The sequence below is a fragment of the Mauremys reevesii genome, linkage group 19 (assembly GCF_016161935.1).
Source record: "Mauremys reevesii isolate NIE-2019 linkage group 19, ASM1616193v1, whole genome shotgun sequence".
Classification (NCBI taxonomy): Eukaryota; Metazoa; Chordata; order Testudines; family Geoemydidae; genus Mauremys; species Mauremys reevesii.
Genome location: NC_052641.1, coordinates 9,417,115 through 9,441,128, shown reverse-complemented (window position 1 = coordinate 9,441,128; position 24,014 = coordinate 9,417,115). Strand labels below are relative to the sequence as shown.

At 43.4% G+C, this 24,014-nt stretch overlaps 1 protein-coding gene across 8 annotated transcripts in view; it reads left to right on the top strand.

Moving 5' to 3' along the window:
- The window catches only part of TNC (tenascin C), a 230,083-nt gene that overhangs the window by 185,205 nt on the left and 20,864 nt on the right, over positions 1 to 24,014 (top strand). For 3 of the 8 annotated variants that reach the window (XM_039506475.1, XM_039506476.1, XM_039506477.1), the window contains exons 12-14: positions 8,173 to 8,445; positions 11,338 to 11,610; positions 23,421 to 23,693. In XM_039506475.1, coding sequence (XP_039362409.1) covers positions 8,173 to 8,445; positions 11,338 to 11,610; positions 23,421 to 23,693 — 819 coding nt within the window. Of the gene's footprint in view, positions 1 to 386; positions 747 to 5,086; positions 5,507 to 8,172; positions 8,446 to 11,337; positions 11,611 to 13,735; positions 14,009 to 16,329; positions 16,606 to 21,647; positions 21,921 to 23,420; positions 23,694 to 24,014 lie in introns of all 8 variants that reach the window. The other 5 variants (XM_039506482.1, XM_039506478.1, XM_039506480.1 and 2 more) reach the window with 5 other exon arrangements.

Sequence of the window (24,014 nt, the reverse complement as noted above, 5' to 3'; positions counted from 1 at the left end):
CCCTCATACTTTCTTCAATCTGCCTCTGAGAATATAAACAACACCCACCCCCTTTGCGTGCGCGCACACACACACACAAATTAAGAATCTTTGCAAATTGTGTAGCACGCTGGCAAAGGGTGTGTCACAATCTCCTTCAGTGGCCAGCCCGTTAGTGGATAACAGTCATCTACTGCTACCAAGTAATTGAATGGATCCTTTAGCTCATGTGGTAGAGGTTTGTGCTTTGGTGCTCAAGGTCCTGGTTTCAAAATCTGCTTAGATGGTTCTACTCACGGCCAGGTAATAAGTATGAAGTGCACAGTTCACTGACTTTTTTGTTCTTGGAAAAAAGGAAGGAATTAAGTATTTCATATTCTACCCTTTGCTTGTTTGTTTCTTTATAGCCACACATAGTCTAGATCTAAAGTGGGAGGCAACTCCTGGCCCAGATGAGTCCTCTGGATCTTGGAGCTCAGAGGCTTCTGGGATGGGGGAGGATACGCTGAGGGATGTTGTGGTCTCCAATGTGACAGCGCATGGCTTTAGTCTCTCGTGGAAGGCGGACTCAGGAGCCTACACTAGTTTTGTGGTGGAGTACAAGGAGGTGGCATGGGCAGCTGGGCCCCTTGCAGAAGTCTTCATGCCTGGAGACTCCTTAGGCACTGTGATTGATGGCCTCCAGGCTAACACATCCTATAAAATCAAGGTGTACGGAATGATTGGAGGACAGCGCTCCCATCCTCTTGAAGCTGTGGCTACAACAGGTACATCCTTTCAGTTATTAACTAAGGGGTCCCTAATCATGGTCCACTTTGTTAATTGTTCCACCCAGAAGCATGGTAGACTTGCAGTTTAGAATGATATGAGACGCAAAGGGGAATAAGCCATGCGTTAGCTGGAAAGACCATTTCTCCAGCATATCTTTCCAAATACATTTATCGAGGCAGAGAGTCGATTTGTAGTGTAATCACATAGCCCAGCTTTGAGGAAACTGAGCAGTCAGATTGCATCTTTGTTTCTCCCTGCCCCAGCTCTGGAGCGGTGCCTGAGTAGCATAATGTGGATGCTGGAGAAGCAGGGGCAGTAATACGTTACGCATGAGTGGCATGTGGAAATAAATGAATGGACTTTATAATAGCTGAGTGCCCGCTTAACATTCCTCTGCAACGGTGCACAGATTGTTCAGTGACTATTGGCATGTCTTGGATGAGATGCTCTCTTGTCTCTGGAAGTGAGTTACAGGTCAAGAGCTGAATGGGAGCATGGCTTGGAGAAGATAGCTTCCGACTCTGTTGAATGACTAAAAAAGATTCATTCTATCTGCTGAGGACCCTCAATATTCAATATTCTGTGTCAGTCCTTCTTCCTCTTATGGCTTCTCCTTATCTGAAGTTGTGTCCCCGTTTTCCCATGCTCAAAGTAACATTATCAACAATAAGAATAGGAGTACTTGTGGCACGTTAGAGACTAACACATTTATTGTAGCATAAGCTTTATCAACAATGAATAGGTGAGTCAGCCTGACAGGAACCTACAGTAGTTACCACTGAAAAGTAATTTGCCAACAGATGCTACACAGTTACCACATCTGATTCCTGTTTGAAGCAGAGGCGTAAATGGGTATTGCAGATATCAGTATGCAGCGACTACTGGCAATACAGAATTTTTAATGGTCGCCATTGTGGTATATTAATCCACCACAAGCAAGACCTTAAATCAAATCCTGGCCACCAATTACTTCCTTTGTTGTTCTCCAATGGTACAAAGTAACCATCTAGCTGAGGCAGAAGAGAAGGATATTTAAATGGAGGGCCCAAAATAGGATGGAGGTTTCATGGTTGACCCTGATGCCAAAATCCTATCTTGGGAGGATGAGAGCCCCGAGGCATAGAACTTGGGTTGATGAGAGACCTGGCAAGGAATTGATTGTGGCCACCTCTTTCCAATAAATAAAGCAAAAGACCAAAAAACAAAAAATAGTAGAAAGGAACACTCCCAGCTCCATCCCAAGCACCCAGAGAAATCTGACGTCCAGGCAGGACATTAACGTTCTTCATCGTGAAAGTACCAGTGAGAAATTAAAATGGAATTCCCCTAGAAGGCCCAGGAACCTCCATATAGGAAAGGATAGGCTATATGTATAAAAGGGACACCTCAGTTTGAAAGTTTCACCCTCAGGATAATAAATATAGGTATTTCACTTTGACAAGGAATTCTCATAGCAATTTATCTGTTGTCCATCCAAATGTCCTTCCTTGTGTTTAATTCCTGTGCATCTGCTATTCATTCATCATTCTACTAGGGAACATTCTGTCTGGCTCTCACCCATCCATCCAGGGCTTCTAGTTTGTCTCTCTTTTGTCCATTTATCTAAATGTTGTTACCTTCACATGTCTCTGCCACCCATACACTTTGTTATTCAACGATCAAACTGTTACTTACATTTTCTGTTGTCCATTCTTCTAGCTGTTAACAATCTCTTATGCGTTGATAGCTATCACTAGCTACATTACCTGGATGTTTTCCACGTATCCAGCTATCTTGCATTTCTGTCTCAGTTCTACGTCTGTACACTAAGCCATACATTTTTCTATTATGGGTTACTCTGGAGCTAATTAGGGGTTTTCTCTCTACTTATCCAGTTGTTCCCCCTTTGTGGGTCTTGTTGTTAAACCCCCAAGCAGTATCCCTAGCTAGTTTTGCAATAAAATGATTGTAAATGATAGGACAGTGTAGCTTTACCTGCCTGCCATGGGCCAATTTATGCCCTGCAACTCCAACTGAATAAGTGGAGTCCCATGGGCAAAACTAAGAGCAGCATTTGACCCAGTATGTATAATCTACCGGTAACAGTAAGATCCAGAATTCAGTACTAGGTGCAAGCGTGTCCCCTTCGTGTGAGTTACTCACTGGAGTTCTCACATATTTCATCATCCTTCTTTCTATTAGTAACAGACTGCATGAAAAAATTAAGTCCTTGCCTGCAAATTATAGAACGAATAATTAAAATGGAGTCATTTTCGATAGGGCTGGACAGAAAAAAAGGATGAAAATTATGCCTTTTTTTTTTTCAAAAATTCCCCTTTTTATTTTGGAATTTCAAAAATTGATATTTTGGCAATTGAAAACCTTTGATCAACTTTGAATCTGCTCAAACGAATAGGGGGAGGGCTAGAATTTTGTGACACTGTCACTGAAACCTTTTCCCTTTTTTTTCTGAATTGTGACATTTTTGTCAAATTTCTGATTGTCAACTAGCTCTAATTGTCACCCTTTCCCCTCAGTTATGTGTTTATCTCTACAGCAAGTGCAAAGGGAATGTATAAAATCAGGCTGCCTTTTCCACTCGCATCTTTCCATGTTGTGTATTCTTTTCTGCATGTCTCCACGATTTCCATTTCAATTTGCATAATGGATCCTGTATCTATGTGATAATTTTGCTGTTCTCCTAATTCTGCTGTTCTTTGTATGTATGCAATGCATGTCTATATAGTTGGATGTACTCTACAATATATGTTAGCTAGCAGCATGCATGTAGAGTGGTCAAAATTTAGGCAGTATTTGCTTTAAATTAACACACTCCTCAGATTCTGCTGCTGCCACATATACTTAGAAAAGAATGGGTGGCATCTCTTGGCAAAATGCAGACTGTGTAACAGCAGCCTACAGACTCGTAGTAGGTTAATATTTAGATGGTGCATGCTTTCTGCAATCCCCCGCCCCCCCCCGGGGCTTCACATTAACATAATGACTCTGATAAAGCCAGTTAATAACTATAGACTAACTCAGTATCCTCACTGGCAAAATGGGAATTAGTGTAGTAGTGGTCATTGTAGGTAATGTACTATCATGATAATTAAGCTACTGCCTTTCAGTTATACACTATATAGGGCCTGGTTCTGGTCTCACACTGGAGTAAATCAGGTGGAACTCTATCTAAGTCAGTAATAGAGCTACACTGATCCATGACCAGTATAAGTGAATTGTTCCCATAGGCTTTCAGATTTCTTGAAGGTCAGCAGAAAAGTACTATACATGAGTATTTGAGCTGGAAATGTATTTTCTAGATATCGCTTTGCTTTTTTTTCAAGATGTTTAAATTGTTCTTTCTCTTCTGCAAACATTTTTGTGCTATGCTAGTATCTTGTCAGTTTGGAGACAGATATTGAATCAAGGGCACGTACCTATGCTGATCTGCCTGATGGTGGAAGCTGCTCACTGTCTTTTAAATGAATGCCATTGAGACAAGAAAGCAGGGCAGTTGTTTCACTAATGAAGAGATAATGCTGCATGGCTACTTGAAGACTCAGAAAAGTTATCTGCCTGTTGCCCTCCAACTGAGATGGGCATTCTCTCTATGTAACCCTCAGAACCCCAAAGGCTGATTGTGATCTAAGGCATGTTAATTTCTTGGGTAGCATGGACACCCCGTGCACAGAGCAAGTGCTGGCTCATCTCTTTGTCTCGTGAACTCTTTAAAGGAAGAAGGTTCACATTTTCTCTCCTTTTTTTTTTTTTAAGAATGTGGCATGTGTACAGACAGACAACAGCTCCAAGTTTGTTTTTCTTAGGGTCGGAAGAAATTTTGCAATGCTACTGCTAGCGCTGAATTCTCAGTCTGTATTCGATATGTTTGCAGTCCTAGCATGCGTTCCATTTCTGGTTTCCATCAGCAGCATTAGCTGTCCTATTGTGTGGCTTGAAGGCATGTTTGAGAGATTAAGGGCCAAATTCTTAGCCAGCGTAAATCAGCATTGTTCCATGGAAGTCAGTGAAGCTATGTTGATTTCTACTAGGTGAGGATCTGGTCCAGTATCTCTACTGAAAATGAATGTCCTTAAATTGCTAGCTATCGTGATTGATGCTCTAGAGCTGCCATTGAGTATGGCAGGTATGAGACTGATATGATGCTTTGTAATGTTTCCTTTGCTTACAACCTGGATTCAGTCTCCAAACAATCAGTTATCCCATCTGCTTTCTCTGTATTTAGAGGCCTTTAATGCAAACCGCAGAAACTAACCTTTCTCAGATGTTAGGCGTCATTTGGTTTCTTTGCCTTTTTTTTTAATAAGGAAAACTTAACTTGTGATTTACCTCTGTTTAGCACATCTAGTCACAGCATCCGGAGAATCAGACAGTGAAACAACACTTAATCCTACCAGCCCAGCACCTACTGAGCTAAGTTACTTAACAAACCCAAGTACTGATTCTCACACTCTGCTTTCAGTCCCCACTGATTTTTCCATCCTGGAAGCCACTGCCCAACTTCATGACATTAAAATAACAGACAGGACTTTCAATAGTTTCACAGTGTCCTGGGCAGCACAAGATGCATTATTTGATCAGTTCTTTATCACTCTGAAAAGCCTGCCCAGTTTAAACAGGACCCAGGAAATCTTTGTGCCAGGAAACCTACGAGAAACAGAATTTACCAATCTCACAGCTGGCACACAATATCTGATCACTCTCCGCGGAAGCATTCAAGGTCAGCTCTCTCAGTCACTGGATGCTCTAACTGACACAGGTATTTTCTATGGATTTTGTTATCCATATGTTCTCATTTCTGCTTTGATATTCTGGGTTTCATCTCATATTGCGGTTCCATTGCAGAAATGCCAGGCTTCATGAAATTATTTTCTGCATGGAACAAAACCCCTGTTGCTTTGGAATGAGGGCATTGAGTTATGTAGCATGGACAGTTCCCCATCCAGCTTTTGAAGGGACATAGCATTGATTCTCCCTTTACAAATTGCATGCAAAGAGGAGATTTGATGCATCAGCTATTTACAAGACACATGGAAATAGCAGGATATGTGACTGGGTTTTGTTTGGATTGTGAGCCAAACAAAAGGAAGATTGCAAGGAGGTAGTGTTGGGCAGGGTTTCCATGGAAGTGATGATGTTTGAAGGGAAAAAAAAAAGTTTGTAACACATTGTGAGTGGGGGTTTTCAGAGTTTTTAAACAGCCTCTTATTTTCCTTTAGCACATTCATTTCTCCCTGAACAATACAACTGTAAAAGGAAACAATCGTATAAACTGAGTGCAATTCACTAATGATCAAATACCAAGATGCAAATGTACAGTTGGAGAAATAGACAATAGACTAGCAATATTCCCAGTCCACGTACCAGTACAAAAATCACTGTTGGTGTGAGACACAGGATTTACCCAGGCCATCAAACACCCCGGGAATGGTTAGAACAGTCTCATCTTTTTCTATGATGTGTTACATCTTTTTTTTTTGTTTAATCTAAGAAACATCATCTCTTCCTCTCACTCCCCGTGTCGTCGTCATCTCTGTTGTCCAGGCTTTACGGGTGAGGCTGGCTGAGCGCCCCAGCAACCAGAATTGGTGCATTGCATGATTTGTGTCTGAGAACAGGAGAGCATGATGGGAGTTGGATGCATTTCCAGATGAAACATGCATGTCCCTGAACGGGAAACTGAAAGGAAAAGTGGTTTTGTGAGCCTGCATCTTGGAAGAGAATGGAAATTGAATGTTATGTTCAGGGTAATCTGAATGGCTTTTAAGTTGTTATGGCATTTGCAAAATAGAGAATGTTTTTCCTTGAAAGACTTTGCTGTGACTTGACTTCTTTTTTTTTGAGGGGGGGGTGTATTTTGATTTTAAAGGAATGTCTTATTTATCTCTACTGCCATCAAATGATCACTGATTTCTTTTCCAGCCTGCATTCTCCCTTTCCAGCTGAACAGTGCTACCTAGACAGGATTTGCGTTATATCATAATGCGTGTCTGAGCCCTATTTTCATTAAAACAGCTCGTGCAAAGTTCTTGAGCAGCATGGATGTGAAAAGTTGCTCTGTACAATGTCATCTCTCCAGGGTCACAGGGGGATGGGAGGCAGCTGGTTGGTGCTTCAGTAGACCTCAGTGATATCACTTTCCTATACAGAGATATAGGGCCTGCGTATTCATAAACCCGGTTAAGTCAATGGAAGCTCCTAATGGCTCGGCATTTCTGAAAATTAAGCCCATATTGTATTGCGTGCCCTAATGTATACACGCAAGCACACACACACTATGTGCAACCCTTACTTTACATGATGAGCAACTACACAAGTAATCTCATTGGGCCTGGTTCTCATTTACACTAAGGCCCCTATACACCAGCCTGCCATAAAATGGGTGCACACCTTTAAAGCACCTTACACCAATGTGGCTTAAAGGAGTATAACTGCAAACCAGGTCCTGGTGGAACCTCTCTCACAAGTAAGTGCTCAGCAACGTGTGTAAGGGTTGCACGATCAGGCCCTGTCATCATTATTACGGCTGTCTTACCGTGATGTCAGCCATTCAAATAAGAGAGAGAAGAGCGATGGAATGGGTCCAGTCCAAAAGGTAGCCACAGATTAAAAGAGGAGATTCCCCATGCATAACCAACAGATTAGAAGATGCTATTTTCCAGCCTGACTTTGAAAAGCTTAATGTCTGTCAGTTGTCTTCCCTCACCACAGGAAGGCTTTCGACAGCATGTTCCTGAGATTCTTATTTTGAAATAATAAGCTTGTCTGTTCAAGGAAGTTATTGTTATCTGCCCTCATTAAACTTGTGTTAACCACAATTAGGGCAAATCTCTAAAAATGGGCAGGTACAGGCAGAGAAACCACTATTCATTCTTTGTCATGTTGAATTAGGAATTGATTTTTTTTAAAACAAACAAACAAAACCAACCTTTCTTCAAGCGGACACCATTAAAAACATAAAATTCACAGCCCTCAGTACTTACATGAACATCTGTACCTGTCTAACCTTGGAATGGGACATACTGCAGTATCATAGTCACTTTAGAGAGGCAAGCATTGAATTGTTAATGGCAGCTGTAAAATGGTTATAGAAATACTGACTTGCCTCATAAGGAGCCTTAATTAATGTTTGTAAAATGCTCTAAGCTCCAAAGCTGCCTCCTACATGAAATATTATAGTATTAAAATGCTGATTATTTATTATTGTTGCTCTCTCCTTGTTGTACGGCCAAGTCTCTGAAGGAAGCTTTCCACTGAGTTACCAAGGACAGATGTAAATCTATACGTTTATGTTATAGTGCATCTATAGGTACACTAATTATAATCGAAATTCATTAGCATGGAAAGTCATCAGGTAGCACCCCATTTATTGGTTACCTTAATCTGTAATTTGAGTAACTAATTGACTCTCTGTCCTTTATTCAGAGGAGGAACCTGAGCTCGGGAAGTTAACAGTATCGAAGGTTAGCTGGGATGGTTTCCAACTCAACTGGACAGCAGCAGAAGGGGCCTATGAGGCTTTTGTCATTCAAGTGCAGGAGCCTAACAATCCAGAAGATGCTCGGAGTCTCACAGTCCCAGGCAGCCTGCGCTTTGTGAATGTTACTGGCCTCAAGGCTAACATGCCCTACACTGTCATCCTTTATGGTGTGATTCAGGGCTACAGGACCAAACCCCTTTCTGTTAACACCACAACAGGTACCCTTTCTAATTCATTCATCACTTTCCATGCTCCTTCCTTCTTTGCAGAGAGGCATATAGGCCAGAGCTATTGCAGCGTCCAGTGAGAGCTTGAATGTCTGCCCTCTTTTGCATGAGCACCCTTAATCCTAGAGGCTTATCAAAGCTTGGCTGAACATATCATGCCTGGAAATGTCTCATGATGATCAGATTTTCTAGTGAGAATCTCAGGGCCACCATGCTGTCATTTGCTTTCAGGAGCTCCCATGTGTCCTTAAAACGACTTATTTTTGCTTATTTTACTGACTTCTCTGGTTGGAACTAATTGCAAGACCCAAATGTCCATTGCACATGATCAGAAAGAGCAGACGTTGCCCTGTGAAAGCTATGAAAACCTGACTTTATAGCCCAGATACTCAAGGCCATGAGCACCTGTGTTTTTTGGATTCCAAAAGTTATTTCCAAAACAATGCACAAAAAACCAATATGGAATTACTGCTATGGGGTGATCTCCTGTATTGGGCTGTTAACCAGTCTGGATATGTTACTGCTCTCACAATGTGTAAATCAGGAGTAACTCCACTAAAGTCAACAGAATTACAGCGGTGTAAAGCTGGTGTAGGTGAGAGGAGACTCAGGCTTTACACAACCAAAAATTGCATAATATTATCAATAATAATGAAAGTAATTTGTATGACTCATCTCTGCACCTTTCACTGATATGCATTCCCCTTTCACTGATGTAAATATGATATCTGGGTTGGTGAAAAGCAGAGATGGGCACTAGTCCCCACATTCATATCCAGATCTTGCATCCCTCAAAGCGCAAAGATGTTCCATGGTTTTGGTTCAGACCTATCGCTCATCAATAAAAACCAACATTGTTTTAATGATCTACAAAACTCTAAATAATTAACCCTCAGATAAAGAGAACTTAGACCACGTGCTCCACCAGTCAGATATTTGATTTTCTTTCCCTTCCAATTTGGATTTTGTCCCTCATCTTCACCTTGCAGGGTTTTATTTATTCGTTCTACCTGCTCTGTACTTGCAGTGGTTTGCAACCACTCTCATTTAGCTATGCCTTGGGAGTATATCTCCTGCAGCACAGTGCACTTCTACCGTCACAAGTCAAACGTATCCTTCCTTGGATTGTTCCATGCCACTGCCACTTCTAGATACTTAGGCTATAATTAATGGGACTTTCTATATCTCATTTACTCAGTGACAATAGCTGAGAAGCAGTGGCTCTTCCGTCAGATGCACTAATGATCTGTTTCAGACAGTATTCACAGAACCCTTCCTTAAAGCCCTTTGCAACCTGCTGCGACTTCTCTCTAGCTTGGAGGATGGCTCAGACTTACTCGTTTGCTCTCTCTGGGCACATTTTATCCAGCAGCTAGAAGGAGCTAGGAAAATTTGTAACTGAATTACCAAAATGAGGATGCACTGTTTGCTTGTTGCGGTGATGCGCTTGGCTAGAGTGGTTTTTATGACATGAATTGCTCGCTTTGCGCTGTATACTGCCATTGACTTTTCACTGAAAGCATCCATCAGGAGTTCTGAGTATGGGTTGATATCAGATTATAATCTAGACACAGTGGACATAAATGTCCTTTAGGTGGAGAAAGTAAACTTTAGGGGGTTAAAAAGAAAACAGACCCCAGCTCAAGCCTGGATATCTACACTGCTAATCCAAATCTCTAGATTTGGGGCTCTGAGACTCGCTGCCACGGGTTTCTGCCTGCCAGGTAGACATACCCACAGTGTCCTGCCGAAGTATGGCTTATGCATTGCTCTGTCTCTCTTAGTTTAATGGAAACAGCGGAGGACACCCTACTGAAGTGTTCCCCCTATTCCAGTCATATTCACCACCTGGCTTTTCAGGACTTTTATTTCTGGGGGGATTTTCCATTGTCAGAATGTTCTGCGCCTTTTGGGGGCCTGTCAGGGATATCTGCAGAAGGGAAGGAAGCCCCAGGAAGCTACCACAGCTTTGTACTTTGGCTCAAGCTCCAGGACTAGATGCCAACTTTCGTGTGTTTTAAACAGGAAGGGAGAGAGGAAAAGCTCAACTGAAACTCGGCCCTTTCTCCTTGACCAAGCCATGGATCTAGTTTCAGCTTATGTTAAAGCAGTGAAATGTATTCTCCAAGTCTTTAAGGGCCTCGGTGTGTTCTTACACATCTGCTTTCATGCTTAGACCTCAAAGGGTACATCGACACTGCAGCTGGGAATGTGTTTCCCAGTATTAGTAAACAGACATGTCTTAGCTCGGTGTGAGCTAGCACACTAAAAATAGCAGAGTAGCAGGAGGTAGCATAGCTGGAGGCTTGGGCTTGCCATCCAAGTAGGTACCCAGAGGGTCCATGTGGGTTGGTATTAGGGTGACCAGACAGCAAATGTGAAAAATCGGGATGGGGGTGGAGGGAAATAGGAGCCTATATAAGAAAAAGACCCAAAAATCGGGACTGTCCCTATAAAATCGGGACATCTGGTCACCCTAGTTGGTATTCAGGTGGCTAGCCTGAGCAGCTGCCAATGCTACCCCAGCTACACTGCTATTTTTAGCACATTAGTTTGAATACAGCTAGTGTGTGTCTGTCTACCTGTGCTGGGGAGCATGGTCCCAGCTGCAGTGAAGACATACTCAAGGATGCTTGGCTGCGCTCAGAAGCATGGGCAACCATTGCAGTCTTACAGCTTTCATTCGTGTGGCATTGTTAGACACTTTCTCTTTTTGACTTTCTTCCCCTTAACTCATGTCCGCTTGCAGCAACCTGTTATTCGAACCCTCCATTCCCCTTTTCATCGTAGAACTATGGCAGTTGTAGATGCAAGCACAGCATTTCTGAACATAATGCTTCAGAGGGGGCATCTAATTCTCACTCATTTTGTTTTCCTCTTTAGCAGCAGAACCTGAAGTTGGTGAGCTAATGGTTTCCAGCATTACCCCCAAAAGCTTCAACCTTTCCTGGACAGCCCCGGATGAGGCCTTCAAGACCTTTACCATTGAAATTATTGATTCTAGCAGGTTACTGGACCCCATGGAGTTCAACATTTCAGGCAACTTAAGGACTGCTCATATCTCAGGGCTTTCCGCCAAAACTGATTTTATTGTCTACCTCTCTGGGAGCACACGTGGTTTCCGCACAAAGACAATAAGTGCTGCAGCTACTACAGGTATATAAACCTACCTCACATACTAACATACTCGGCTTTCTCCTAACTCTTCTTTACAGGACGTGACCTTTCCCACACCCTGACCGTCCCCAGCCAAACACCTGACACCAAATCCTCTACCTCACCCTACAATGCCTTCTGATGAAGAGCTGTGGGCGTTATTTTAACCTGTAAAATTATGTTTAACCTGCCTGTCCAGTGCAGGGAAAGGTAACCACGGCGATGAGCGATGTTCTTATTCACAACGGAAATAATCAGCTTTCTTTCCTCTTGGCTCCATCCGAGCAGGGGCGGTCCTGGTACAGAGGAGAACCTCAACAAGTTTGCAATGGGGCTGAGCATGGAGCCAATACTTCTCTAGGCACACCTCAGTGTTGCAACATGTGTTCGTATCTGTTACGTTGCATTTAGGGGGGTTATTTCTCTTGAATAGGCAGATGTATAGGCAAAGGTTTTTCTACTTTTTTAATGGGATTTGGGTGAAATTGACCCCATGGCAGAGGAATTATATAAGGCCTATGCACTATTTTAATCCCATTTAAAACCTCAGATTAGGTTTTACACGGGACTGAAGTGGTTCACGGCCTTGGGCTGGCTGGCTGCACAGGTATGGATTTTGCTCTTAGCACCTAGATCAGCCTGAAGTTTCACATCTGGATCTCTCTGTAGCACAGCTGTTCAAAGGAAAGAAGGAATCCTATTGTTGTATGTGTGCAAAATTAAACTGGAAGTAGAAAACTAGCAAATTACAAAAGTAGATGGATTACTCACGGGAGGGTACTATATCACATGCAGCAATCTTTTATTACCCCTATTGACGCCATTCATATGACCTCTGAAAATGGTTCCCTGCACAAAGTTATCTCAAAACAAGGTGCCTACATTAACCTTAAAAACAACAAGGAGTCTGGTGGCACCTTAAAGACTAACAGATTTATTTGAGCATAAGCTTTCTTGGGTGAAAAACCTCACTTCTTCAGATGCATGGAGTGAAAGTTACAGATGCAGGCATTCTATAATGACACATGAAGAGAAGGGAGTTACCTCACAAGTGGAGAACCAGTGCTGACAGGGCCAATTCAATCAGGGTGGATGTGGTCCACTCCCAATAATAGATGAGGAGGTGTCAATTCCAGGAGAGGCAAAGCTGCTTCTGTAATGAGACAGCCACTCCCAGTCCCTATTCAAGCCCAGATTAATGGTGTTAAATTTGCAAATGAATTTTAGTTCTGCTGTTTCTCTTTGACGTCTGTTTCTGAAGTTTTTTTGTTCAAGAATAGTTACTTTTAAATTTTTTATAGAATGTCCAGGGAGATTGAAGTGTTCACCTGCTGGCTCTTGTATGTTACTATTCCTGATGTCTGATTTGTGTCCATTTATTCTTTTACATAGGGACGGTCGGTTTGGCCAATGTACATGGCAGAGGGGCATTGCTGGCACATGATGGCATATATAACATTAGTAGACGTGCAGGTGAATGAGCCCTTGATGGTGTGACTGATGTGGTTGGATCCTCTGATAATGTTGCTAGAGTAGATATGGGGACAGAGTAGGCAACGAGATTTGTTACAGGGTTTGGTTCCTGAGTTAGTGTTTCTGTGGTGTGGTGTGTAGTTGCTGGTCAGTATTTGCTTCAGGTTGGGGGGCTGTCTGTAAGCGAGGACTGGCCTGTCTCCCAAGGTCTGTGAGAGTGAGGGATCTTTTTCCAAGTTAGGTTGTAGATAGTTGATAATGCACTGGAGAGGTTTTAGCTGGGGGCTGTACATGATGGCCAGTGGTGTTCTGTTATTTTCCTTGTTCGGCCTGTCCTGTAGTAGGTGATTTCTGGGTACCCATCTCACTACCCACGAGAGCTTATGCCCAAATAAATCTGTTAGTCTTTAAGGTGCCAAGAGGATTGCAAACAGGTGTCAGTGGGTCAAAATCATGCTGCCCATGTCATACTGCTAAATGGGAGGGGGATTCTGATGAGATTTTGGCTAAGATGATAGGGGTCATGGTGCAGAAAATGTGATTAAATAGGTCTTTTCCATCTCTGACTCCTCTGACATTGATTTTATTTTATTTTATTTTATTTTTGGTTCTAATAATTCCGACACATTTCCATTTGTTTTTCTTCCTCTAGTAGACGAACCTCTCCTTAGCACACTAACTGTCTCAAACGCTACCTCAGACAGTGTGTCCCTCACATGGGAAGCTCAGGATGCTGCCTTTGATCGCTTTGTTTTAGAAGTTATAAACTCTGACTTGCCTTTGGATTCTCTGGTGCACACGGTGCCAGGGGCCTCACGGAGTTTTGTAATCACCAACCTAAGAGCCGCCACTAATTATACTATCCAACTGCATGGTCTAATTGATGGCCAAGGTGCTCAGACTTTGACAGCACTGGTTACCACAGGTATTTCACCTTCCAGATTTATTTTTTCTATTCTTTCTTTTCCTGTCCACCAAACTGCTCTAGAACATGGCTCCAAAGTGACATCACTTTTCCTCATCTAGATGGCCCTCGTTAGTAAATTAAAGAAAGGGTCACTATGGGGACAGGTTGGAATAAGCTGAATCCAAGACTGCTTTGAAAGAAGCGGATCTGGGACCCTGGAAATGGCTGAAAAGTGCCCAGAATTAAGGAAGCACAATGGTAAACCTTTGATTGGTTTATTTATATATACACTTATCTGCAAGCTCTCTGTATATATAACGGAATTGCTCCAGATGATTTTCTGGAACATCCTTGCATTTGACTTGGAATACTCTGTGTGTTCATTCCACACCCTCTCTCCTCATTTGCCTGTGATCTTTCTTATCACAGGAATGGACGCTATGTCTTTGTCATACCAGAAAGGCAACTGCATGCCATTTTGGTTCTTTGTTTGTAAAGGTCAAATGTCTCTCATGGCATTTGTATCTTTTACTGGTGCTTTGGGTAGCATGTTAAATGACCAACAGGAACTGCATGGAGTGGTCCAGTTATTCAGTGCTGGTACCAAGAGTGTTTTTCTGCCTGGCATCTTTACACATCCCCCTCCAGCAGTGAGCTGGGATTGAAAAGGAAGTCCATCCCTTCTTGATGTTCGGCCCCGTACACTATCACTTGCACTGTTGCCAGTGAATCTTGTAGGGGAATGGGCACCACAGTGCCTTCCAGTGGATGCCAGAGCCTTTCCAGCGCTGATGGTGACTACAGGATGTTGAGAACTCATTAAGCCTTGCCTGGAGAGATTTTCAACTTGTGTTGCATGTAGTAACCTTTGAAATCTGGATGCCATGACATGGGCCTGCCTGAGCTGGGGGCGAATGGCATGTGAAGGAATGTGCCCGTTTTGGGTTCGGTGTGGAAAAGATTGTTCTCTTCAACCTGCATGCAGGACTGATAGCGCCGTGCCCGGTTTCACCACATTCTCCTTTACGTATGTTTGCATCTTGACTACTTTCTGATCTCCTCCGCCATCTCCCCAGGCACCGAGCTCTCGCCATGACAACTTCATTACCAACCATGCTGGCTCTGCATGATGACAGTCCCAGCATGCATCCTTAATTGGGGTCACTGAGATGTCCCTGCTCCTGGACTAGACCAAGGCAGCAGAGTGGATGGGGAACAAACGCTTCTGGCCCTTTTAACCTAAGTCTTGGGTGGGTAAATTGCGGTAACTTGCATCAGTTCATATGTCAGTTAATTATAGATCTCTCTCTGTTCTTTAATTGTTCTGTTGTTGTCATGATTACGTCCCCAAGCGTGAGTCACTTACCCAATAACTCCCCCTGAATATCACTGACTCCATTTAACCAACACTTTCATGTCCCTAAAACATTTTAACAAATGGGGTTTTAATTAGGGTGACCAGACAGCAAATGTGAAGAATTGGGACGGGTGGGGGGTAATAGGAGCCAATATAAGAAAAAGACCCCAAAATCAGGACTGTGCCTATAAAATCAGGACATCTGGTCACCCTAGTTTCAATAGATTCCTCATTGTTGAATTATATGAAAGCTGGATGGATTTGACTCCAATTTCCCAAGTTATTCCATTGAGGATGAGAATGAAATTTATGTCAAAAGAGAATATTTTTCCCTAAGAAGAATTATAAAGGCCTGAAAAAGGGGGGTTGCAGTGATCTTGTGTCCTCCATTCAGTGGTCCACAGTGTGACCTTGTGGATAGGGTGCTGCCACTGGCCTGCTGCATGAGCTTGGTCGAATCTCTTCACCCACTTGTGCCTCAGTTTCCCCATCTGGACAGTGAGGATAATGATCCTGACCTGCTTGGTAAAGCACTTTAACATGAAGTGTGCCATCATTTAGAGAGTTGGCCTCCTGCAAAAGTAAAGTCATGGTTCAGATTTATGCAGGCATCGAGAGCCTAATTTTTAGAGGTGCTAAGCATCTGCAGTTCCCTTGGACTTCACGGGGAGTTGTGTGTGCTTAGCACTTCTGCAAATCAGGCCCAAGTTTAGGCCAGACCATTGAATACATTTAACACTAAACAAAAAAGAGAAAGAAAAAAAATTAAAACTAATAAACACCTGCAAGAGGTTAAATTAAAAGCCCTTGTCAATGGCTATTTGCAATGCCCAGCTCCTTGTTTCTTCACCCATTGCTCAGCAGATGGTAAAGGCTGGCTATGTTACTCAACACCCTTCAGTAGCCATAACGCTCTTCTGCTGCTAAGCACTGCCCTGCTCTCAGTAATGCTTTCTCTTCACCTGTGTTCCTTTTCCTTCAGAGGCCAAGCCACAGCTGGGCACGCTCACACTCACAAACGTTACCCCCGACAGCTTCAACCTCTCATGGACTGCGAGAGATGGGCCTTTTGCAAAGTTTGTTATAAATGTTAAAGATTCCTATGCAGCCCACGCGCCGCAGGAGCTTACGGTGGCAGGAGGGGCCCGCAGCGCTCGCATCTCAGGCTTGGCAGATTACACTGGCTATGATATTAACATTCAGGGCACCACCAATGCAGGGGTCCACACAGAGCCCCTCACTGCTTTTGTCGTGACAGGTACCCATTTAAAGGCTGCTGCTTTGTGCGTGGGGGTTTTTGTGTGTAAAAAAAATAAATAAATCATTGATTAATGTGGAGGACAGGAGAGAACTGTGCTGGCTGTTTCTCTGTGAAACTGAGTAATGTTGACACTTAAACTGATCATCCAGTTTTAGGGCAAGGGAAGGGAGAACAGGTTCGGGTGAATTAAGAACCCATCCAAATCTTTATTCCTAACTTCAGCTGCAATTAACCTTCCACTCTGAGCTTTCAAAAAATAAGGTTAACTTCATGGGCCCATTTATCTAACCTGAATGCCTTCTAGGCCTCTTTTCAACTCTTGGCTATTTAGAGCAGCCCTGGCCTTTAAAATTCCGCCTGTCCTCCGGGGTCAGTTCCACTGAATAACACTAATCATCTGTGAGATGGGCGTCTCCTTTCTGCAGGACACGTGGCAATTGAAAGGGCCAGGACTTCGGGCACCCTCGTGCCTATTTGAACCCCTACGTGTGGCAGTAAGAGAGGACTTCAAGATTCAGCCCATTTCTTGTTGCTATTTCACTCTTTACCCAGATCAGATCTAATATAATAACCTGGCAGCCATGCATGTATGATAGTGCTGCCTCCAATCCATTTATACTCCTTGAAGACTAAGCATTCCTTGCACATCGTATCACAATAACAGAGGCTGTCACTACAGCTTCTCTCCATTCTTTGTCTGCTTTGCCTCGACCAAACAGCCATCCTGCATGCACATGCATCCAGAAGCTCATGTCTCATTATCTATCCTTTTCTTCCTCACTCCAGTAAAACACAGAAGTAACACCATCAGCAGAGGCATTATGCTCCGTTAGCCTCCCTTGCATAAGGCAGTCTGCACAAGCACTTCACTGAAGCCCCAAAGATGCAGTTTGCACTGACTATGCCCTCCCTCTCTGATGGTAGAGTTTTACAAATGAACCAGTGTTTGCCTTCTCCTGTCCTGTTCTTTGCTGCTCCAAAGTACAGGTGCTTCCCTGTAGCAAATGTGGCATTGCTAGATTTGAAGGCAAGTTTCCCTGATCTAGGTACCAATGTGGACACAAGAACAAATGGATATAAACTGGACATTAGGAAGTTTAGACTTGAAATTAGACGAAGGTTTCTAACCATTAGAGGAGTGAAGTTCTGGAACAGCCTTCCAAGGGGAGTAGTGGGGGCAAAAGACATATCTGGCTTCAAGACTAAGCTTGATAAGTTTATGGAGGGGATGGTATGATGGGATAGCCTAATTTTGGCAATTAATTGATCTTTGATTATTAGCAGGTAAATATGCCCAATGGCTTGTGATGGGATGATAGATGGGGTGGGATCTGAATTACTACAGAGAAGTCTTTCCTGGGTGCTGGCTGGTGAGTCTTGCCCACATGCTCAGGATTTAGCTGATTGCCATATTTGGGGTCAGGAAGGAATTTTCCTCCAGGGCAGATTGACAGAGGCCCTGGAGGTTTTTCATCTTCCTCTGCAGCATGGGGCACGGGTCACTTGCTGGAGGATTCTCTGCACCTAGAGGTCTTTAAACCATGATTTAAGGACTTCAGTAACTCAGACATAGATTAGGGGTTTGTTACAGGAGTGGATGGGTGAGATTCTGTGGCCTGCGTTGTGCAGGAGGTCAGACTAGATGATCATAATGGTCCCTTCTGACCTTAAAGTCTATGAGTCTATGCTATGCTTTGCTCCCTGCAAACCAATGAATTCTTTCTGCCTGTAGTGCATGTAAACCTGTTTCTAGAAAATAATTTGAATGTTTCAGATCCTTTATTTATTCATCAAGGCTCCAGCAAACCAAACCTACGAGGAGTTGAATCTAGTATTTCTTGGGGATGCTCAGTAGGAGAGGTGTATAAATCCCTTAAACCACTCTGTCATGCTGTCTGGACCATGACCATAAGCACCAGAGTGTCAAGAAGCAGGGCAGAGACCCCGAACTGCTTGTATGTTCTATGCTTACATTTCACCGACCCAGTACAAGTATGAATTCCTAAAGCACTATAACAGTCTTTCCATGGAGTCACAGACAGTCCCTTTGATCATTCCAGTCTATTTTGCCACCCAGGCAAGCTGGACTTAGTGATAGTTGGTTGCTATACACCTTAGATCACAAAATATTCAGGTTACTCCAATTCCCAAAGGACAAGTCACTTATCCTAGGTCAATTTGTACCTTAGGCCTGGTCTACACTGGGGGGGGGTTCGAACTAAGGTACTCAAGTTCAGCTACGCGAATAGCGTAGCTGAACTCGAACTACCTTAGTTCGAACTACTTACCCGTCCTGACGGCGCGGGATCGAAGTCTGTGGCTCCCCCGTCAACTCCGCCACCGCCGTTCGCGGTGGTGGAGTTCCGGAGTCGACGGGAATGCGTTCGGAGTTCGATATATTGCGTCTAGATGAGACGCGATATATTGAACTCCGAGAAGTCGATTGCTACCCGCCGACCCGGGCGGGTAGTATGGACGTACCCTTAGATCTGACACCAAAGACAACGCTTGTAGCCAATCCATTAGTAAACTATCTAAGGATTTATTAACTAAGAAAAGAAATGAAAGAGTTATTACAAGGTTAAAGCAGGCAAACATATGCACGCAAACCAGTCTATGTTTTCAGACGGTGACACAGTTGTAGAAATCTGTCAGCTCTGAATGTCTTTTAGAACTAACCCAGTTTGACCCTGGGGATCTCGGCTTCTCTTTTGTGTCCTGTGAGAGTCCAAACAGCAAAAGAGATTAACATTTTTTCTTGTCGGCTATTTTTAGTTCCTTCTTCCAGACTGGAATTAGCCCTTTGGCAGGTAGCCTCTTCCTGGGTGTTGGGGAACTATTAGCAAAGTCTTTATATTGTGATGTCCCACAGTGGCCCATTTAGTTTTGATAGGCCTTCTTGATGGACAGGAAACGAACCCTCCTGGCTGGGTTCACGGTTTCTGAGCAAACATTTTTACAGTTCCACAGCAAAAACTTAAATATTACCTTACAGCCCTGCCCGTTTGTAAGTGAGATTAGTGCATGCTGCAACTTGCAAGCATTTCATAGAGTCTAAACACGAAACATGTTGTTATATTTCCAATACCCATCTAAACCATACTAATGCACAGGTAAAACAGATGAGTTTCCAGCACTGAATTTGTCAGTGCTCAGCTGCGGCCTAAATCCTTGCCCAGAGCTGGCACCTGGGTCTGCCCATGTCATGCGCTCCACATGCATCAAATTCTAACAAAGCCTTTGGCACATCACTGTGCAGCCATCAAAGCTCGAGGACTTATAGATTATTAAGTGGCTTAATACTGTGGATGGGAGAATGAGGGAAACAATGTCTCAGTTCCTACAAAGGCCACGGGGCACCCCAAAGTTGCCTGAGTTTTGAAGAGCCATGTGGCTTTTAAGTAGAGATGGGCTCAAGCCTAGAAGTTCCTGATCAAAACCCAAACTTTCCCAAAGTTTGGAAGTTAGAGGTCCAGATCTGAGCTCCTGGATCAGACTAAGGCTCTGTCTTCTGTTGGAGTGAGGGGTGTGGTTCCCAGTTAACACAGACGTACTTGCTCTCGCTCTCATCGAATCAGCACACTAGAAATAGTAGTGTAGCCACAATAGCATGGGTAGCGGCGAGCGGCAGTATGGGCTGGTCACCTCTAGTTCTTAGCTGTGGGCTACGGGTAGGTTTGTACTCGGAGCAAAGCCTGTGCTGCCCCTTGCTGCTACTCGCACTACCACAGCCACGTTACCATCACCGCGCTACTGTGTTTAGTATGCTTGCTCGATGCGAAGTCACACAAGTATGTCTGTGCGAGCTGAAAATCACACTCCGACCTCCAAGCGTAGACATGGCCTGTGCTGTAGAATTCAGCTCGGAAACTTTCTCAGGTGCCTGAGCTGAATGTTTCAGATCCACACTTCTGGTTTGGGGCCCATCTCTACAGCTCAGTGCTCTTTCTGTCACACATACTGAAATGCAGGCAGGGTTATTTTGAGGTGGGTGGAAAGTCAAGGACAAAATCCACTCAACTCTTACTAAGGATAAACTTCCACTGTAGTAAGTGATCATGTCGAGGAAGGATTGCAAGATACCATGATGAGTGGGCCATCTGAAACAGCAAAGTCAGATTTTTTTAAAAAGCTTATGATCAGATTGCCAAGGGCTGAGCACCCACCATCAGGGCTAGATTCTCAAAAATGCTCAGCACCCAGTAACTCCCACTGTGATTCCTAGGACCAGATATTCAGATAAGCTCAACAAGCTGGGCTCTTTTGAAAGCCTGGCCACTTATTTCAGTGCCTACATGGAAACTGGCCTCTTTTGAACCAATGGCCCTATGTCTCTGAACTTTAACTAGTGCCATTTTGGTCTAAAAACTACCAGAATAAGCATTGGAATCTCTTTAAGTTGTCAACATATCAGTTAAAGGGGAAAGAGGGGAGGAATGGTTGGCTATTTTTGGCCAGTCTGTTCTTCAGCCATTACCTGCTGTCATTAGCTGTTGCTAGCACAATCTCTCAAAGAAACAATCCTTCTGTTGTTTAGATCTTACGCTTGCAGTGACTCATGTTGGTTTAAGTGTTGGTTCTGATGGGTCAACCATTGGAAATAAAAGCAGGCGATACTGGTGTGAAGTTGTGAGATATGTCAAACTTGAGGTTTGTCCCTAAAGCGATGGAGAGGGGAGGACGGAAATAGATGTTATTCAAATCATTGTAAATCTGTATATTCACAACTGATTCTGTATGCATGTGAAATTGAAGAAACTTGTTTAAGTATCCGGGTTGGGGATTTTCAAAGGGGCCTACAGGAAGTAGGCACCCAAATCCCATCGACATGCAGTGGGAACTGAACACCTAATTTCTTCAGGATCCTTTGAATATCCCAGCCTTGTGGTAGTGGCCACGCATTTCCATTGAATCTTGTGTTTTTCGGGGGAAACTTGTGATTGATGTTTGCTGGAAGCTGTGACATTGTCTAACTCCCAATTATTTTTTTTTTTGCTTCTTTTCTTTTCTGTTTTTTTTTGCACCTTCCCTTCTCTTAGAGTCCATGCCCCCACTGGAAAACCTAACTGTCTCTGACATTAATCCTTATGGGTTCACGGTGTCCTGGATGGCATCGGAGAATGCTTTTGACAACTTTCTAGTAATCGTGGTGGATTCTGGCAAGCTGCTGGACCCACAGGAGTTCCCCCTTACAGGAGCCCAGCGGCAACTGGAGCTTAAAGGCCTTATTACTGGCATTGGCTATGAGGTTATGCTTTATGGTTTTGCCAAGGGGCACCAAACAAAGCCCCTAAGCACTGTGGCTGTTACAGGTATATTATCGTGGGCAAATTGTTCTTTTCCGTCCTCTCTTTCATGCTTCTCTTCTCACCTGGAAGATGTGGTGTGCAATTCATTTGCAAAACAAACCATGGCTTTTGCATATCCTTTTCCATCATGGCTACACATACCTCATCATGATTGAAAGGTTCACTAATGTGATCCCATTTCTACGTTTCTTGGTATTCTCTTTATGTTCTGTCTCTTTGGGGTCGAGTGGAGAAGAGTGGAACAGGGTGGAGGGGTAAATTGCTCCATGCAAGAACCCTTAGCTGGAGAAAGGAGACCAGATGCAGGAGTTCACCATGTTATAAGCCATCAGGTACTTTGGTATTCTTCAATTGTCTATCCTTCAGGACCATTCAGGAGAGTCATACTGGGCTTCCTGCCCATGGACTCTTCCCCTTCATTCTCCATGCCAATCTCACACAGAAAATAAACAAGAGGATCATTACAACCAACAGCGTTGGGCATCTCTTAACAAAGCATTGCCCGTGTTCTCATTCTCATCGTAGCTGAGTTTTTCCAGCAGTGTTTTGGCCTTATTGAACAATTATTGCTAGCTGACTGGTTCTTTTCACCAAGTCCCAGCTACACGATTTGCTCATTCCATGCACCAGCAAAGCCGGAGTTATATGGCTGAACGTTGGTGAGAAAATAAATATGGACCTTTTATTGTGAAAAATACAACCGCATTGGAGATACTGTTAAACAGTTACTAGTCTGGTAGCATTTCTACAGCTAGTGATGTCTAGAGTACCCTATGAGGCAGATAACCACAATAATAGTGAGAAACCATCTTAGTTAACTGCTGGAATCCTCTTAGGTGGATTCTTCTACTAGAGATTTTACATAAACCTCTTTGGACTTGAGTGTGCAGCATTGCGGATATAGATTTTCTTGATTTCCCATTGCTGCTTCAGCACTGACTCCAAAGGAAAAGTGGACACCGTAGTCTAGATCAGAAGCATCAAGAAGTCCAGAACCACATGCAATAATTGTTAGGAATGAAGGAACTTTTTAGTGGCGCCTCTACAGTGCTCCTATCAAAGGGGGAGAAGCAAGTAACGGTGTAGGCACAGCTGCAGATTATTAACAATGCCTTGTTTTTATTTGTCATAAAGGTCTCACAAAGGATGGGTAACTCTAGTGGAAGCCAGAGAACAAACAAACATCACTTTTACTATTATTATCTTTAATATTGTATGGCAGGGGCAAATGGCGTGTATCCAGATATTTGTTCTGCTTGGGGGTATTGTAAAAGTTGGGCACTTCTACATGCACACTCAAATATATCTTGTACAGTACTTGTATAACTCTGAATATCCAAAGGTTTTTTTTCTTTTTTATAGCTAGCAGATTATTCCAATTTCTTTGAACTGTGGCTGGATATTTGCAGCGTGCTCTGATCTGACCTAGAGCAGGTCATATGAACTGGTAGGGTGGAAAAAATCTAATTTCTTCTTCCTACTGATTTCTTCTCCTTTTTTTAGAAGCAGAACCCGAGGTTGACAACCTTCTGGTTTCAGATGCTACCCCAAGTGGCTTCCGCCTGTCCTGGACTGCAGATGATGGGGTCTTCGACAGCTTTGTTCTTAAAATCAGGGATACCGACAGGCAGTCTGACCCACGGGAACTAATTGTTCCAGGCCATGAACGCACCCAAGATATAACAGGGCTGAAAGAGGGTACTAAGTATGACATTGAACTCTATGGACTTATCAGTGGACAACGTTCCCAGCCCATAAGTGCAGTAGCTTCCACAGGTATTGTCTCTACAATGGAGGGAGAAAAGCATGAGGTGCATGTCTGTCTCTTTAATTTCTGTCCCTCTCACATCCAGTTTGACGTCTCACAAAGTTTTTCAAAGTCCTTTGCCCCCACAACTCTCACCAAGATTTCTTTTCTTTCCAATCTGCTCCATCTGATGGAGCACGCTCTTCTGCTTGGTCTTGTTCACCATAGTTAATAAAACACAAGGAGGGCTATTTCATACCTGTTACCTGAAGACAAGCAGCATAGTCTAGCGGTTAGAGCACAAGGCTTGGGAGGCAGGCGATTTGCCTTCTATTGCAGGCATTGTCCAT